Source organism: Pogonomyrmex barbatus, unplaced genomic scaffold (assembly GCF_055798465.1).
Source record: "Pogonomyrmex barbatus isolate J1 unplaced genomic scaffold, ASM5579846v1 scaffold4, whole genome shotgun sequence".
In the NCBI taxonomy this organism is placed as follows: Eukaryota; Metazoa; Arthropoda; class Insecta; order Hymenoptera; family Formicidae; genus Pogonomyrmex; species Pogonomyrmex barbatus.
The window spans coordinates 8,048,004-8,068,239 of record NW_028297138.1 but is presented as its reverse complement, the minus strand read 5'-3'; the positions used below and the strand labels follow the sequence as shown (position 1 = coordinate 8,068,239).

The 20,236-nt window shown below is 39.3% G+C and overlaps 1 protein-coding gene across 7 annotated transcripts in view; it reads left to right on the top strand.

The window, feature by feature from the left end:
- The window catches only part of LOC105425747 (uncharacterized), a 213,964-nt gene that overhangs the window by 33,752 nt on the left and 159,976 nt on the right, over positions 1-20,236 (top strand). For 4 of the 7 annotated variants that reach the window (XM_089081198.1, XM_089081199.1, XM_089081197.1 and 1 more), the window contains exon 2: positions 10,133-10,437. In XM_089081198.1, coding sequence (XP_088937324.1) covers positions 10,305-10,437 — 133 coding nt within the window. In that variant the 5' untranslated portion in view covers positions 10,133-10,304. Of the gene's footprint in view, positions 1-9,109; positions 9,553-10,088; positions 10,438-20,236 lie in introns of all 7 variants that reach the window. The other 3 variants (XM_089081200.1, XM_089081196.1, XM_089081194.1) reach the window with 2 other exon arrangements.

Sequence of the window (20,236 nt, the reverse complement as noted above, 5' to 3'; positions counted from 1 at the left end):
ATCGCATAACTGAACACGCGTTCGTCTACTTCCATAGGATTAACAAAAGTTAGCGTACACATTTACCGCGCTCTTGCAACTTTCAAACTGTACCTTCCACAACTGTAGATACGCTTCAGCAAAACTCGCCGTACAACCTGTACATTTTCTCCCGTCAATCGATATCCGATATGGCGATCGTCGTACCGGAGATCTGTAACCAGACCGCACACGTAATATTTTCCTTCGAAATAGATTCAATACTTGGAACATATATTCGTTCGGACGTTAAAATGCTTATTTCATGGCATTATCGATATACTGTCTTTCTCTTTATTTTTGCTTCCAAATAGCTGTACATAAAAAAACCATTTTATTTGTAATAATTTAGTTCAGCTAACAAAAATGATGACAATGCACGCGTATGTTCTGCTAAGTTTATGTAATTTAATAACTTTGTAAAAGACAGTAATACTCGTAACTTATACTTCCGCGTAATTACTTTATTCGCTCTGGCAAAAGTTCACAATGGTTTCTTGCCGTGAGTGAGACTCCAAGTACTTTAATGGCTAAAGCACTTAGGATACGAGACAATTTCTCTCATATCGACTGTTTTAACGAGAAACCGCACGGCGGTATTTACCGAAGGGCTGTCCCACGAGAAATTTCGGAAAGGGATTTTTATCCGTTGGTCGTTATCCTCTTTGCGATACCGATCTGATAACAAATGGAGGAGAATCCGATCCTTTTTCCGGGTTGTCACACCGCGCGTACGTACACACCGACGCGTGTACGTGCACGTGTATAGGTCCACGAGTGGGATATAGATCGGGAACGAGGACTGGAGTCCTTGGCTCCGCAGTGGAATTCGATTAAACTGGCTGCAGAGGCGTTCGAGTTTCTTAGTCGAATTGGAAGATTCCACGAGCTCTTCGGACGACAAAGTGTCGCGGGAAACTCGTGGAAAACGCTCGTTCGTTCTTTCGCTATCGCCGCAGCGTTCCATGACCTCTCCGGGTTCTTAGGCGGCTAACTCGTTGGCCAATTAGAAAAAACTTTGACCGGAATCAGGATTACTTTGATCCCGAGAACTTCGGCCGACGACACGATTGTGTTACCTTCCGGCATCGCGCATTATAAACTTTACCTAGATTTTAGAAGATACGTAACGTCACTCGCGCGCTATCAGCACTTAAAAACGATTGTTCTCGAAGTCTGTTCCTGAATTCGCGAATACCAGTAAGTCACATTTTTCCAAGTCAGATCATAGATCTGATATCCACCGATAACCATTTCACAGTGCATTTTTGTTTCTTTCGTATTTTTCCGAACGAAATCGCCGCGATTATCTTTCATATTCTAAGAAAAATGGTGCATATTTTATAGATCTGTATATCAGATTACGGGCAGCGACCCGAATTCTCCAAACAGGCTCGTGAATGCGGACGCGGTTCATTGAAACATCGAAACGTACGAGGAAACGCGGTCGAAATCGCATGCAAAGCCACGGCTAGCTATAAAAAAGGTTTACGGCAGCTGAAATTCCGCGACCGTCGCGTATATACCGTCTACGTTATGCCAGGATAGTGGAGTGGCTAAAATATAGTAAATACCCGGCGCATTGTGCCACCAGTCTTTCGCGCCCGCGATCCTTGCCCATTTATTTGATATACGCGATGGAACAAAAGGTGGGGTAATGATCTGATGCCAGCGTTTTATACTGCCATACCGGGCAAAAGGAAAACGAATGCGAAATTCGTGGCGAAGATTTACGCCTATTCTCACGACTGGCCAGATTTTTTTTTTTCTTTTTCAGGTGCGTTTTGCACAGTGAATATCGTGGCGGCATCGGCGATACGATAGAAATCCACTCTTTCTCTGAGTATATTTATAGCGCGATCGTCTTTAATTAAATTGAAAAATTACTCGCGACGAAGAGAATAAGGCTTACGTGTACCAATCCCGTGATGCAAGCTATCCTGAAATCTATGATATCTGCGCGACCATGTGACATTTATTAAAAACAGCGAATATCCTTTGGTTTCATATCGTTGATATATAGCTTCTGCCCATTCGTGCTATCAATACAGATTGCAAAATTATCTTGCAAAAGAGATATATTCACTACGTTTTAAATCGGGAATTTAATTGAAATTATTTATTTTACATTTCCTTAATGAAAAGTTTTTAATATGAATAATTACGTTTGCGTATTAATTTGTAATTTAATATATTGAAAGATAAAACAAATTTAATTAACGTCTATATAATTTATTTATCATAAATATAAAACATTTTTATAATAATTCGATCGTGTAAATTGAAAGCGAACAAGCAATTGTGAAATTTATATAATTATCTTTTCATTACGACGAAACTTCCTCGATTAAAATTACAAGGATTTCGCATGTATGATGTATTATGTTTCCTCCTGGCCGACAATCATTATTCACCTTGTCATGTTCCAGTAGATCTCCTCCGGAGTTGAACTGATCAATAGCTGTCTGCATTGAATGATTTAGATCGGGCTTCATTATTACGCATCTCTCTGAAATTGCGCCGTTATCGATACGTGTCCGTGTCAAACCGCATACGAACGATCGCCTTCCGCGCATCTGCCGCGAAGGCGCGAAGGAAACGTAAGTTTAATCCTTCGGCGAGGAGTTTCCACGCGTACACACATACACACACACACACACACACACACACACACACACACACACACACACACACACACACGCGATAAACAGCAGCCGGCGGGAAAGACTCGATTAATCATATAAGCAACTTTTGCCGCAGTTCTCGAACGAGAGACGGCGGCGTGTTCAAGAGGGCGGCGTGTGCGATGCGATGGCGAAAGCTGCCGCGCGCACACAACAAGAGGAGAGGAGAACGCCGAGGGGTCAAAGGGGACGGGGTGGAAAACGGTGGCTGCGAAACGGGTGCTCCGTTCGAAATTGTCACGATGATAAATCGCGTCGGTATCGTATATCTTGGTGGCGCGTCTCCAAGCACTTGCACACGGCCGAAACTATATTTTTCCCGGATACGGATGCGCGAAAACGCGAGTGCTACACGCGGGAAGTAGAGCGCGAGGACCCGGGATGGAGGGAGGGTGGAGGGGTGAGGGACGAGAGAGGGAGGGGGGCACATGGTTACGAGCCATAGATGCATGTGTGCATTTGTAGATTTCAACGCGTACTCATCGAGAGAACGCATGCCGCAACTTTGTCATGCTCGGGGAACAATACCCGGTGCTTGCACCGCGAGAAAAAACACGGATCCACGATCAAGTATTCGAGAGCAAACTCGAAAGCGAATGTTGAAATATCTTCGTCCGGGAGTACAAAGCATTTTTTTTTACCGAGATTAAGATTTACATTGTGAAATTTGTTATCCTTACAGCGCGATTAAAGAGACCAGAGTTTATTTAAAGGCGAAATTGATGGCGTTATATAAATGTCAATATTACTATTTACAAAAACAATATTATTTACAGGAAATGGTATATCTTTCGTAAATTATAATATGTTGTTATAATACATCTATTTTATTAATGTTTTCTCAAGTGTAAGAAATTATCTTCGCTCATACACGATTTATACTGTAAATATGATGAAATGATAATATGAAAAAGTGCGCTAAATTGTCATAAATTAAAAAATATCCATATTATACCTTTACATGGATGATAACAAATAATTTTTTTAATTGAAATAGTAATAAAAACTCAGGCTAGAAAAAATATGTCAAAAAGTAATGACGCAGAAATATATTTTATTTATTTTAACTCTGTTCAGAATTCAAAAGATTAGAGCGATGAAAAAAAAAACGCGCGACATTCTTCTTTTGTATCGTCATAATGGCAATCCTTATATTTTTCTCTCCTTACCTATGATATAAAACATCGTGTTCTTGGCAACGTAGTTGTAACGGAGATAATAATTATCAACACTTCAAAAGGTATTATCATACCGAAAAGAGAGATCCGCATGAAATAAGAAACGGCATGGAATATAAAGTAGCATTAAAAATCTCTCTTCTGTAGCAAACTTTTAAAGAAAATCTTTAAGAGTCTGTATTTTTCTTTGTAATGGAATTGTTTCAAAAAATATCTTTATGCTACGTTTAAAAATATCCATCGGAATAACTTTATCTCATTGATCAAACATAATAGCGTTGTGTTATTTGAGAATTTAATAGCGCAGCACTTTTTCGAAATTTAATTTAGAGATTCGATTATAACACACCTCGTTCGCGAATAAACATCGCTCTGGTAAACACGTACGAGACGTTCTCTGTCCTTTCGGCAGTTCGAAGTTCCTACTCCTGCAAACAACGCGGCGTTACGTTTGCCGTAGTTGTTGGAGTGAAAAACAAATATTGTCTGGTACTTGGACTAGCACGAGGCAGTATTGCGACGTTTCGGACGAAGGTTGCTCGCTGCTGCAGAACGAACGTGTCATTATCCTTAGTCGCTAAGCTCCATTAGAAACTAAATGCACCGCGTTCCGGCTGGCAAACATCGGACCACTGCGAGGAACCTGACTGATTATGGCGACGTGGTAATTGTGTAGTCGATGATGTGTACTTTAGAGAAGGAACAAATAATCAGGCAAACAAAATATGAGGACAATTCATTTGTCAACTGCTATTTTTAATAATCGATAAAACAGATATATTTATAATAACGTTAAAATTAAAAATACGATTTTAAATATCGTATTTCGATAGAGTTTCAGAAATGAAGTCCTTTTAAATTTAGGAATGGAGTGCGGTTCATCTGAGGATAATAATGATTCTAACAAATACTGACGTTTGAATACGACGCGATTACAACCGTAAATAGAAGGCATCAACGACGTTTAATGTGTGTTTCCACGAAACATCGAGTATAACTTGAGTACATCCTGAGAAGCGCTTGTGGTACTACGGTATATAGCGCGACATTCGCTACAGAATTCACGCTCAGTCTGACCTGAATATTAATGCTCGATGCATACAGTCTTATCCAAGAATATATCTTCCAACTATAATAGCCAAACCACGGCCGCAGAAACATGACCGCTTCTACTTTACATATTTCAACAAGTACTAGTGGAATATGTTTTCTCGATAAGTTTACAAATATTCACGAACGAATTTACCATCATGCTATGCGTACATACATTTACTATGCGAGATTCAGAACATAAAGTATCGAATTACAAGCGTATACAGTTTATAAGCACACATAATATCTGTAGGGGATGCGATGTTCAAATAGTTTGCTTACTTTTGCGACCTGCAATAAATTTAGGTAATAACGAGTCCGTCCGTATAATCCGATATCATTATATATGCGTTAATCTTAGCGACGCCCGAATGACTTTGCTCGTTAGTTCGAAATTTACAGCTAGATCCCCGCAAGAAACGTCACTTTGAGTTGTTTGATCGGTGGGGGTGGTCAGATGATTAATTATACTATGAAACGCACAGTCATCTAAAGCCACAGACAATCGGAAGCCGTGATTGTCGGACGGATTAAGATACATTCTGATGCGCAATTAATCGATATTCTAACTAATTGATGCCTAACTCGATTAATAATTATGACAGTTCGTCACGGATTCAATAACCGTACACATTTACGATACGAATTAGCAAATTATCATCATCGTTATCACCGCTTTATTGTCCCCGGGATACCGGCGGGTGAAGGGCACTCCTTACAATTATTAATTTATGCATCATCTTCCTCCTGCACGTGTATATCATTTCTTTATAAATTCATTATTTGCACCTTCGATTTAATTCAAATTTTCGCAAGGCGAGGAATTTTTTATTCCATCAAAGGAATACCTGGTACACCTTATATATTTATTACTTCGGCAACCCTTTCAAGTTCGGGGATGATTGAGCCCTGCGTAACTCTTTTCACCTCATCAAATGAATATTTAATGAACATTAAATTAAACAGGTACGGGCTAATATCTCCACAAGAGATGGCGTTCCTCTAATTAAGTCTCGACCGAAGAACATGTGTCTCACCTTGAAAACGAAAACGATGCGCGCGCGCATTGCGGCGCTTGTAGCTGGACGCGGAAAACGCGGTTGCAAGCTAATTTGCGGCGGTGCTAAACGAGAAGTTGCCGGGGCATCAAGAAACAAGGCTAGACAAAGGGGTGAGGAAAGAGGGGAGAGGAAGCGAGGCAAACTTCAGACACATGGCGTGAACTCGCACGAACTGCGGCCTGAGTAATTATCTTTGCAACGGGAAATGTTATTTACTCGTACCTATTTGCCTCTTCGGACATTTGATCTTCCCTATGGGAAACTTGGCCATTTAGTTTCGGCATAAACATTAAATTTTACTGCTTGTCTTAGCGCGAAGGATACATGATTACAACTATCGAGGTATTATTTCTACTCACATAAACGTACATACAGAGAGAAGCGTAATAACTGAAAACGAAGACAATTTGGATAGAAAACATTTCCAAGCGGAGAGTAAATTGCAGATTGCAAGACCCAGGAAGAAATGTGAAAAGGTAGAGGGAGAGAAAGAAAGAGATAGAACAGGGCTGACCTGGTCTTTGTGTCGTTGACACTCTGATAACCGCTGATTCTTCTACCATTGAAACCCCCTTTTACCGTTAGGTCGGTTTTATCAAATGGGACTAGCCATAATTGCATGACACAATCACAAGCCACTTGCGGCTTTCTCTCTCGCTCTTTCATGTCGATTCCAGTTACATGTCTCTTCTTCTATTTCGATATCTCTTCGGCTGCGCGCCCAATCAGCACTTGAATTAAGTTAACTGCATCGGCACCTTTTGGATGAAACCGTTCAGCGGCTCAATGGAAATTGCTCAAAAAAGTAGAAGAATAAAAGGAGGGATGTCTCGGAGGGGAAACACTTGACTCGGTTACGACGGAAACGTCTGATGAAAGTGGCGAATTATAATTAGAGTCTCGTATGCAAAAGGAGGTGATCAGCCAAAGTACAGTGGGTGCTAAAAGCGAGGTTGGTGGTATAATGAAATATCTATAGACCGTCACTTCAGTTAGGATGCAATTCAAGCCAGATGTAAATTTAAATATTTTAATTATATATAATATTTAATTAAATATAAATTTATTAATTTAAATTATCAAATAAAATTCTCATTTGCGTTTGCGGCAGCGGTGAAAAATAATTAAGGTGTAACCAAAATTTTACATTCTGTAATAAATATTATATCACAATTGCATCAAAAAAATATTCCAGTGGATAAAGTCAACATCTAGTCAGACCCGAGTATAATCATTACTGTCGTCTATTTAAAATGATAAAATATATTTATTCTCCGGTGCGGCATTTTTGTTTTATTTCTATGTGGTGTGAAAAGAGGGATAAGCGACAAGAAAAGGAGAAAAAAATTTGTCCAACGAATGAATGTTGAATGAAGAAAAAGAAAAGAGCATGAAATCCTGTTATTTACGCGAGTTGAGTTTATACACTTGAGAGAAACGTCCTTAACGGAGTTACTTTCTTTACTCTGGAATGATACGATGGCGAAAGTTGCAAGTTGCTCTCTACTTTGAGCATGATCGTAGACCGGAAAATGCTACGGTGTAGGAAAGTGTTCAGGAATCTCGGTTAAAGCAGTGTTAAGAGCAGTTAAGAAGATAGCGCGAGCTAATAAGGCGGACGAGCGATAAGTGCATAGTAAAGGGCATAGAGGGGAAGAGGAAGAAGATTATGTAGTCCTTGCAGCTAAGCGCCCGATCGTCCACTGATGCCAGAGAAAGTGCATAATGGTCGTCCTTGCAGAACATCAAGTAGCTTTCATAACCTCTGGACAAGTTCGTGGTAAAATCAATGACGGTAGATAACGACGAGTGAATAACACTCGGTAGCAAAACGACGGGATAACTTCGGCTTGTCACATTATGAACGACTGAATCATCGACCTTCCTTCGTCTGCCGCCGTCACCGTAATGGGGTCGCCATCCCCTTCGGCCTCCAGTCCTCGCCAGCGACATCGTGAAACATTATGGGGAACCATGACCTCCGACTTATGCACCGCTCGTCGCCTCGATGGAGATACGCTAACGAGACATCGACGACATTTCCAAGCAGATGAAAATGCAAATGCCAGCGCAGCTGAGTCCTAGAAACTATACGGTCTCTTCTCGCTCTGGCACGATATGAATTTCATTCCTATTGAGACATGACGAAAATTAAAGTAACTACGCAAGACAATTATTACATCTGTCATATTTTCACGTTTTATTATATAAGTTGGATAATAGTTGATGAAAACGTTGGATAATAGTTGATGAAAGTGAAAAAACGGAGAGAAAATATTTATTTAACATAATTTTGTAAATTTTTAAATAGATGTATATTCTCTCTCTCTCTCTCTCTCTCTCTCTCTCTCTCTCTCTCTCTCTCTCTCTTTCTCTCTCTCTCTCTCTCTCTCTCGGATTGGTCTAATTTTGAAAATTAGATTAATATTATATTTACTAAAATAATAATACAAATAGTATTATTTATTAATAGTATTATTTACTAAAATACAAAAAGTAGTTAATAAAAAATAAGTGAATTAAAAATTTAAAAAATAAATTTAAATAAATTTAAAAAATTATTTTAAAAGTCATAATTTTGAACAGCCAGTACCATGTGTAAACACACACACACACACACACACACACACACACACACACATACACTATATATATATATATATATATATATATATATACATATATTTATATATATATTTTATACTCCAACATAAAATTTACCAATAAAATTGAAACAATTTTTCATTTAATTATACATAATATTATTACATATTTATATTCTGCATAGCACACGATATTGCAGTTATGAATTTTACAATTTCATCTTTTTTCATTTTGTTGTTATAAAGACAAAAATTTTATATGAAAAATTTTATAAATAAATGACAAATACTACGAAATTTAAAAAAGTCACTAGGATATAACGGTACAAATTTGCAGAAAATAGGTTCCAATAGTCTCCCTTAGTCTTGGAATTTTCCAAGAAAATTCTTTGAACCCTGTCCGTGCTTCATCTCTTAATGATGATGACGTCAAAGGGATCCTTCTAATGAAATGTTTTGCTATTTTGTTGCAGACGGGATCTCGTATCGCCAGAAAAAAGCTTTTTGATCCGGGCAAAGTCACTGAAGGATTTAGGAAAACGAGTAAAAGTCTACATGAGCAAAAGTCTAATTCTGCCAGAGAGCGAGGAAGATCGGGGTCCGGTGAAGAGCCGAAAGAAAGAAAAAAAGCGGTCTGGCACATGTTACGAACGTAAAAAAGAAAAGATAGAGAGGGGCGAGAGAGAAGGAAGGCCGTTACTCTAGCGATCGCCGTCGGTGGAAGTGATGATTGTGTCTTCATGTTATACCCGAAGGAACGGAGTAATACGTTCTGAGAAGAAGGAACGTGAAGTATAGGGTGCATAAATCAGGACTCGTGCAGAAATGAAGATTCTGTCTAGGAAGAGAAATAACGGCGACGAGAGTGCAAAATTTTACGTGACATAAAGCTCTTTTGCTTGATGACACGGAAAAAGTGCGTTTGAAAAATAACGGTGGACTGCTATCCTCTCTTTGTATCAAATTTCCATATTTGTCGCCGGCGACAATGCGCGTGTTTTAATTTTGTATCAAGCACCAATTAGAGCAGAGACGTGATCGCGCTTAATTAATTTCGTTGCCTCGCGGAGTCGATTATGTATCATGATACTCGACCATGACCCAAAATCCAAGATTAATTACCAACGAACCGAATAAGAATGCTTCACTCTTTCTGTTTAATCATTGGCACCTCTTGACATCTTTCTTTGTTCTGATTTTTAAAATAATATTGTTATTGAATTTTCATCCCTCGACATCCCATTTGCGTGTCGATCCTTCGTTCCTACCAACGCGCAGATAAAATCACTTAATGAAATTCCTCTTCTAAGAACTCTTTGATTGACTCGCGCACATAAATATTATGCATGGAAATCACGCGGCAGCGTATTCTTATAATTTCCTTCGAGTTATCATCCGTTAGGCGACGTCAGGTCGCAATGATATGAAAATACCAGTTATCAAACGCGACAGGATAAAACGACAGCAATATCGAGAGTTTCGTTTCCATTGCATAGATATTCAACGGCTGTGACGTATTGTTGTGCGCCCGCGCTCGGACGAAAAAAAGGGGAAAAAACGGGAACGAGTAAGAGGATCGAGCGTGGCAGATAAAAACGAAGAAGAGTAGCGGAGGTATGTCGGAGAAGATGATATTGAGGCGGAGAACTGATTGAAGCGAAAAAAAAAATGACAACTATTGAGGCCGTTAGTGAAATGAGTGCGGTACGTCGGGCGGTATGGTTTAGCGCCGTGTTGTTCGCAGCGACTCCCTTGGCCTACACTCAAGTAACATGGACGCCGATCTACGTGGGAGGATACAGTGAGTACAATACTTGTTATTCTTTGCCATAGAGACAAATAAAATTACGATAATGGAATAGAAAAGAATTTAATTTAATAATAATATAATATTTTTTTATTTTTCTTTTAAAAGACATAAATATTTTCGATGAAATGCTGTGCTCAGGATAATTTAACTGCAAAATATGAATGTTATAATAAAATATAATGTTGATGTTAAATTAGTTAAAATTAAAACGTAATGTGCAGCTAATTCTTTATACATGTGAGTTATTATCATCATTTATCATTCCGCATGATTTGGAACATGCGATATTTGCAGTTGTCACGCACACTAATCTTCATTTTTGTATGATAATACATTATGATAAATTATTCTTCGGACCGCATCGCGCGTCGCTTCGTTACGAACTGAAAAAACATGTCAAAACGAGCTCATATGCGTTTTCCCTTTTTTTTATGCGACATATTTTCATTCGTCCGACGGGAAAGCGAAAAAGGAAGGAAAGAAGTAGCGCGGTAAACGATGAAATATCGCGCAGCGTTATTTTTTTCGCGTTTCTCAGAATCTTTTTTAACGACTCGAACTTTGGCAATCAAGGTTATAGCGCCAACGACGAACGTTGAAAGCGTACTTCACGATAACCTATACGAAGGATTGATAGTGTCAATTAACGGGCCGCGATTGGTTGAAAGTTCGCAAACGAGTACAATTAATGGCGCATCAGCTTTCTGCACGGCAATTGAGAAGAGAGACGTCAAAGTAAAATGAACCAATCTAAAGTTGAATAGAACTCTTCGACCATATGTTTTTATAATATTAATTAAAGATAAAATGTTAAAAGTCATTAATACATTCCTTTTAAAGTAATATAAAATAATAGACAATGATATCTGTTTGAATTAATTAATATTGATTTGAAAACTTTCTGCAAAAGAAGATCGATAATGCAATAAAATAAAAATTATACGTTAAGTACTGTTCAAAGTTCTTAATACAACATTACTTTAAAACGTTTTAAGAGAAAATTTTAATCCAGATATAATGACATTGGAACAAATTAGACGTTGCTGTGAGAAAATGTTCCATTAATGCAATCATAAATTATTTTAATGATATTCCTCTGGAAAAATGAGTTCAGAATTTAATCTATTGCCTGCGTAACGAGGAGCGTCAAACCGGGAATGATGATAAATGCATAAAATACTCGCTTAAGAGAAAAGCAATCTCACGAGTATTCAGATCTCGACGGACATTAAATTTTTATAACCCGCGACATTTATCCGTTAATGCCGTCACTCCGCCTGATGGACGTCGCAATAATCGAATTACAGGAATAGTCCGTCCCATAATTGATTAGACTGGACGGTTTTAATATATTTTATTGTTAATTATCACCATCGAAAGTTCAAATCGATAGTTATTACCATCCATAACTATCTCACTTTATGATCTCATAACTTTTGCGTATAATAATGAAATTGTATTATATACACGATACGTTGATAAGTGGATTGTGCGGTCCATAAACTCATATAATGCGATATAATACGAGAGTGTCGTCAAAATATGGCATTGCGTATTATATTTTCCTAAACGATTAAAACTCGATGCAAAATCTAGTATTTATTTACATTTATATAAATAATTTATATATAATTTATAAAAATATTTATATTTTGTATTTGAAGAATTTTACATTGGAAATATCATTACGAATATCATAATATTAAATTATAAAGTGTAACTTAAAAATAGTCGACTAATCGTACTTGGTTGTAGGAAAGTATAGTTGTCGATAGTATTTTATCCTACGTATTCCCAAGAGAAAACGCGGAAGATCTAGAATCGGTAACAATGTATCTACAGCAGGATCAAATTATCGCATACACAGAAAAACGATATTGCAAGCGGGTTTAACCGAAGTAGAGAGTTTTACCGAATGATCATTCGATCCACGTAGAACGGATTGAAAACCAATCACGCTTCGCTCCGTAGAAAGATATAGGGCCCCTCTACCTAGAAATCAATCTGAAACGTGCCTGAAGTAACTCAATTTTCTCCATTTATGTCTAAGGTTACCGTTACAGGCCGCGGTATAAGCTGATATGAGAAAGTGAGCGTCCTTGAGTTTGCAACTTCCACGAAGTCTGATCGCAGTCTTAATCACTAGAACTTCATCGTGAGAAATTAAGCACTACCGTTCTACAACTCCGACATATCTTACCTTGTTTGTCTTAATGAACAGGTCTCGAAGTTGCACCTTCCTTGCTTTTACAAGATTTACTCGCCAACATTTGTAATAAGAAACATAGGTCAAGTGATATATTTCTCAAGATTAAAAATTACATTTTGAAAATTGGGGTCGTGCTCTACTTCGTGAGTGTACTTGCTTTAATATCCTAATTTCGCAACGTAATAATTAATTCTTAGATATATTACTCGGATAACTAAACTTCCACCCAGAAGTAATCCGTTATATCATGTCGAGTTTCTGTTTAACAAACACAAGTACGGCAAAAGCGACTTGCAGAAATATAGTCGGCGGCATAAGCATGACGATGCAAATGTGATATACGTACATTCGCCAAGCGGAATGTCGCCGTATTCCAAAGTCCGAAGTCGAGCAACGCACAATATATATACTCTGGGAAACTGAGAACATACTATCGCGCGCCATTGTGGCGCATCAATCTTCTAGATCGTTACGCGTCCTCCGTCCATTTAGTAAGGTCCCTCCAGTTAGATCCTGGCTCCGTCGTAAGCGATGTCGTCGCGGTAACGACTGGGCTAGACAAGCAGATCCTTTAAAGCGTGATCCAGGGTCGCGTGTAGATCCGCCGGAATAATTCAAGCCGCAAACATCGTGCTCCGGTGATAGTGGATCGGGCGGGAGAGAGAACGCTGCTGGGGTGAGTTTAGGCGAAGGGGGGAAACGAAGTGGTGGAATACTGCGGCATAGGAGACTCTCGCCCTTGAAGACTCTCCTTTGCAGTTGGTTGTCGTCGGTAGCAGACTGTACTCTAATTAACGGCGGGTAACAAGGGTTGGGAGAGATGGAGGGTTGTTGTAATAACTCGCTATGAAGCGAAGGAAGAAGAGAAGGAGAAGGAGAAGAAGAAGGAATTGCATACAAAAGAGAACGGCGTTGGAGGGCGGTGATGTATATGAACAGCGTGAGAGAGGAGTGATTCTCGAATCGGTATCTCAAGTACGCCCGTCTTAAAACGTTGTCGATTAATTAACACCCGAATATCGGGCGCTTGCTGTTTCTCGGCGCGGAAATTTCCAACTTTCGTGACGTGAAAAGGTTGAAACCCGGTTGATGCCTCCGGCTGAATATTGCACGATACCGAGAAGACTAACTACTGTAAGCAAAAATCGGAGATGGATAGTCTCTCGCGTCGCGTTAAGTCGACATAAATGGGGCCAAAAGTCATTTGTCATGCGACTCTATACGCCGCGCCGGTTTATATGAGTTACCAATAGTAAACGCTTGATGAAAGGAATAAAGCTTCATCCAATTTGTTCCCGCATTTTTTCCCGCATTTCTTCTCGCGCGTGATAAATTTTTTAATTCGAACGTTATAGACACATTTACATCATAATATTAATATATAATATAAAGAATAAAAAGAATATAAGAAGAGTTTTAGCACATCAATCGGTATAACATTTACTCTCCTTTATTTTTTGAGTTTATTACGGAAAATGAGAAATAAAGCGTAAATCGATGCGCTTTATATTGTTTGAATTTTGGTGGCGTCCTACGGAAAAACGGATCGATGGCGCGATATTTTGCGTATTACAGCGCGCATAGACAGCACAAAGACTGCATTGTGAGTCAGACATGCGTACTTAATTCACATATTACTCGCACACAAGCTATGAATACACGCAACATGCTAGAAACCGGTTACGCGCACCTTGTCTCATTATTCGAACTTCAAAAGGATCATACTTCCATTGTAGCATTATAATAATTATATTCCTTTCAGGCACCGTTATTATGTTACGTTCGTCATTTATGACGAACTGGTCTTTATAACAATAGGTGATTGATGTCGTCTAAGCCAATATCGTGAATCAATAAATTATCCCATAGCGCCGCCTCATGAAAACGAGGAAAGTGATTTACCGCGATGAAACATAAAATGTGGATCTGATTTAATATATGATACAGTTGCCAAAGATGAATCGTTCTGCTTCTTTGAGTTAGCTATATTTCTTGATAAAGGACAGAAAGCTATAGAACTTCTTTTACACGCGCATGTTCCAAGTTGGCGAATAAAGTCAAAGGTGTAAAACTTACACTCGTAAAGCTGCGGCGAGATTCAAGTTGGACGCACGCAAGTCGAATATCGCGATCAGTTTTCGAAGATCACGGATTCTCGAGAAAGCATATGGCAATCCTTTGTTATTTTTTTTTCCCTTTACTCGTTCCGTTCTGTTTAATCTTATCACGCGCCTTATGAGCTCGGTTCAAACTCGATCATTACTACTTGTTGTCCCGAATAACAACTTTGTTCACGAGCCAAACTTTGATTCTCTCATTTTTATTGTATCGCGTTATTAATAAGATCTGATAGCTACGCGATGCGAATTAATTACTTTATTTTATATCAAACTTATTTTGTTTCAACAGAACAATAACAATGCAATAATTTTTACGACGAGTCAATCGTATACAAAATGTATAATTAAAAGCAATTATTCAGGTGACAGTGATAAATTATTTCATTGAAAAAGTGTTGCTTTGAAAACATATTTTTTATGATTGTATGCGTTAGCTACCAGCTACTTCTTTCGTGATAAATGATAAAAATTGATACTATCTGCTATTTTAAATATTCCAATATTTAAAAAAAAAAAATAACCGGATTATAAGAAATCCGATTATTTTAAAAAATATAGGGATTTTTTTGTATGTATATCCAAGTCGATCTCAAATAACATTGCTGCGAAAATATGGCACTGTACGAGCTGTAAATACGTATCCGTATTGATTTATAAGTCAAAATGTAGCGTGCTGAGGGAGAACATGACAATCTCGCGCCGTACGTTTGAGGAGGCACGAAGCGGGCGGCAACGGGTGTGTCGAGTGCACGAAGGCGAAAACGTTTGCTTGGACGAGTAAACAGGGGTGGCTCTGTTTACTTTTTCGAAGAGGAAGAACACGTCTCGGCGAATGCATGAAACGATGCTCTCTCTCTCTCTGCACCCTCCCCTGCATGCACGTCTCTACGCGGATGACAACTCAATATTGATGCTAACCGCTTGCTTTCATAAGCAACTGCTGTCCACCAATTTGTGTGTTTACAACAATAAAACTTGCCTCTAAACTCAGAAAGTGCTCTTCCAAAATGAATTGTAAACTTCGCCCGAACAACTTTGTTCTCTCGGTGGATGGATGCTCAGTTGATATTCCTCGCTAAGATTGTGTATCCGAGCTCTTTTATTTATTAACCTGATCTTGCTTGAAAATTTGTTTCCTCCGGCAAACAGCACTGCTATTAAAAGTACTATTTCAGCTTCTCTCTCATTGTTAAAGTGAATAATTAAATTATAGAAAGGAATACCATAAAGTTTTATCTTATTGTATCTATAATCTATAATCCATAATCTATAATCTCTAATCCATATTCTACAATCTATAAACTATAACCTAATATTATTTGTAATATCTAGAATATAATACTATAATTGTCTAATGTTGATCTAATAGTGTCCGATTATAATATTTCATTTGCGGCTATATTTAACAAGTACTATTTCGAGTATCGATTTACCGCGAATTTCCTATCTCGCAGAGCGTAGTACTTAACATCTGCGAAATCATTGCGAGCAACGTCGATCGATGCGGCACTACTGAATCGTTCATCAGGGGAGCAGCTGTAAAAAGGTACTGCGTAATGAGAAGAGGGGTCCCGGGTTCCGTCGATTTCGCAATCGTGACGGCACATTGTTACAACACGTCGGGACCACCACGAGTGAGCGAACTTGAAAAGCCACCTGCGCGCGCGGTGTGCAGGTGCATTGCAGTTTCATAGTCTTCGAGTCCTTCTCCTTCTATCTTCCTTTCCCCGCGCTATTTCCTACCCGGTTGGCGGACCGGGGACCGTCGGGCAAACTGTAATCCTGTTTTCTAAATGTAACCCAACTTTGGCGAACATGTGTATGTCCGACCGCAAGCACTGTTCGACAATTTGTCTCCGCGCCCGACGCTTCGCCATACTCCCCCCTCGCCTTCCCCCCCCTCTCTCTCTCTCTCTCTCTCTCTGTCTCTTTGGTACTCTCTTCTCCCGACCACTCTCTCCGTCTCCTCACCGCATTTTCCTTCCTGCGTTCGGTATCTTCCCCAGGGGGTGAAAACCCCCCTATGCGAAACTACATTTCCTTCGATACTTGTGCATGTGCGTATGTAAACGCACGCGCTGAGATAGTAGGAAACGTGCGCGCATGTGTCAGTTCATCTGCATGTGTACATGTGACGCTCGTGCACACATAGGTACAATGTGAGATATAGAGGATACGTAGGACGATTGTCTGTATACATCACGCGACTGCGAATGCGCATGTGTCGATTGTACATTCAGGTTTTTGTATGTAGTTTAACGCTTCGTTTGGTCTCCGACGTAACTTCCGCGAGAAATTCACTCGGCGTTGCTCTTCGAAATTTGCGCCAAAGATTATCGAACTACGATAAACCTTAACCACAGATATTAATTGTACTATATTTGAATTGCACTTGCTCTCTTTGAATAGAAAATTGTTTCTCTTGAAAAGCATACTAAACCTTCCTTGCAATGGACAATATCGATTTCAGTAGATTTTATTTTTTAATTTATATTTTAATCAATCTATTTTTTAAGTAATAATAAATTATTATTGTTATCTTTTCTATTATTTTATGATAATATAAAAGTCATTAGAAATCTCGAATATAAAGTATCAATTTATTTACTGAGGGATGTAATAATATCAGAATATTTTCTGTAATATAATAATAGAGATACACCATTTGGTAATGACACGCTTCACTTGCAAATATATTCAGGTACAATACAATGCAACAATTTGCCACATGATACTCTTTCAATGGATTAATAGATTATATCGTTCCAATAGTTTATTATTTCTTTCAGATCTCTCGCTGAGATTATTCTTGCAAATTATTCATGATTGACTTTAATTTGAGAATATTTATGTGCGTTTACCACTTTCTTCCTGAGAAAAATCGCTAAATTAAATCGTCGGATTTATTAAACCATGCACGTAGAATCGAGTTTGCTCGACGGACGATGAACGTACCATCGAAATTCAAATTTCTCCATTCGAGTCACTCGTCATCGCCCAACGAAGCTCGTAACATAGCAGTTTGGCAAGAACAATTAACCTCAGGCTGATGGTATTTAGCAATACCAGTCTAATTCAACCGTCGTCAGATCTCGCATACCGTCCCTTCATCCGACTCGTATCTGACAATCGATTCCTGTTAATCCATTCCGCGCAGCGCACACAATCATCGATCTCGTTGCACCGGAATGTTTTATACGGACCTTTGTTCGCAAATTCACGAGTAAGCGGCGGTGGGAAAATCGATCTTCTTTCCTCTCATGCCGCCGGATACGAGTCCCGTTGAAATTCGATGCTGATAATAGCAGACTCGTATACAATATTATTGAATTCAGCATTTTCACGATGGTGCTCTTTCTCTCTTTTTCTTTTTATTTTCTTATACGATATCTTCGATTTAATGAGATGTCACTTAATATATATCGCGATACTATCGATAAAATATCTCTGACATAAAAAAATTGCTATATTATTAATAATTATCATAAACTTATAATTTTATAACATATAACATATTTAACTTTTATTTTATAACATTTTTAATTGCATTTGTTCCCATTATTTTTATCATGTATACATATATATATATATATATATATATATATATGATACGTTTTATGTAACATTATCAAAAATGCTAATTTTGCAAAAATGTTAATTTTTTACAACGAGCAACGGACAAAATTGACTTTTGTATTATAATTAGCAATAAAGAAATATCAATACCGCAAATATACTTGAGTAATTAGTCTTCGAGCATCGTCGGTACTGTCGCTACGTACACTCGATGATGTTTTAACGTAACGTCGAATCATCGTCCGGAAATCGACCGTGGTCATTGCTCACGGCAACGCGAGCCGGAAGAGCGTGTCGTGCGCGAATTGCCGAAATTCGAGAGAGCGGCAATTCGCAGCCGCTCGTCATCGCTCCGGTATAGAGAGAACCGGCTCGTAACTTGCAGCAAGAACAATTAGCCAGCGGGCCTGCCGGAATTGCCATGGGCGGTGCAGCCGGCTGGTTGCTCTCGCACTCGTCACGAGTGCTCTCCGCGCAAACCCTTTTGTACCATCCCCCCGGGCTCGTCGCCTCCCTCTACCGTCACTACCGATTCTTGTCGCACTAAAGCAACCCCGACGTGAGTTACAACCCTCCGCCAAGTTTCCATGGCGTCGGCGGCGGCGTCGGCGGCGTCGGCGTCGGCGGCGGCAGCGGCGGCGGCGGCGGTGGCGGCGGCGGTAGCGGCTGCTATAATCTGCCAGTATTGCCGTAATATTGTTCAAAATATCCGGAGCTAACTCTCGCGACGCCTCTGTTTGCTCTCGAACAAGAACGCTTCGTGCTTCGATTTCGTTCCGTCCGACCGGCGTCGCGCGGAAAGCGAATCTGTTCTCGCAGATAAATAATGTCGCGGTGCAAGTTCCAAGAACGTAGACGATTCATCAAGTAAGCCTCAAATGCATTACGGTTAATTAGATCATTATGAAATGCATGTGGCTCGCGATGATGCCACGCCTGATGCTCCATGTATTCCGTTTGAAAAGCAGAGAGAAAACGCGATTTCTAAGATAATTTCGCGCAGTCTACGAATACACTTAATAAGCACATTTAATGAGCAGTCTTATCATTCCTTACGATTCTAAGAATTCTCGACACCGAAAATGTCGAGATAAGTAGCTAAACAGTGGGCGACGATGATGAATGTAAACGAGTCGAGAGTTGAATATAATTACAATCCCGGCCATTATTTATTCGCATTATGATGCTTCTACGTGTGCGATTGTAACTAAGCAATACAATTAAAACTATGTTAATTAGTTTACATCGCGTATCGTTCTGATTCGAGCGCGTACGGAGCCGAAGGAAAAACGAAAACGGGAGAGAGAGCGAGAAAGAGAGGAAGCTAGTCTATTTAGTAGAAAATTAACTAACAGCTGCGGCTAACGGAAATAGGAAAGGTGACGGAATGATGGAACTTTGGGACAGTAAGATGAGATAAGGACAAATAGGGGGTGGAGAATAGGGCACAGAATACTGTGGATTATATTTCAATTTTGACTTCGGTAGAAACACGCGGATGATAAGGCAAAACGCGTGGCGTGCCACCTCGCCAGGCGATAAAGCAATCCCGCAGTATCTATCCGCCATAAAATGCAAAATCTATCTTAGACGAGGGCGTGATCTGGGATGCGAGGGATGCGATACGTTGCGCGCTGTTGGCGCGCAACTTGGAGCGACTAGGAGTGATCCGCTTTTATCTGAGCACTTTTCGATATCGGCCGGTTTCTGAGATATTGCGTGTGCTGTGAATTATGGTCGTAAAAACGACTTATCTCTCGAAGCGTACGTACAAGGTACCTGTAATACCGTTATATTGGGGTTAGATCGTAACTGCGCAGATAACTTGGAAATACAATGGAACAAATAGGGAGTAATAATTTAATCGGAGAATAATTTATTAGCT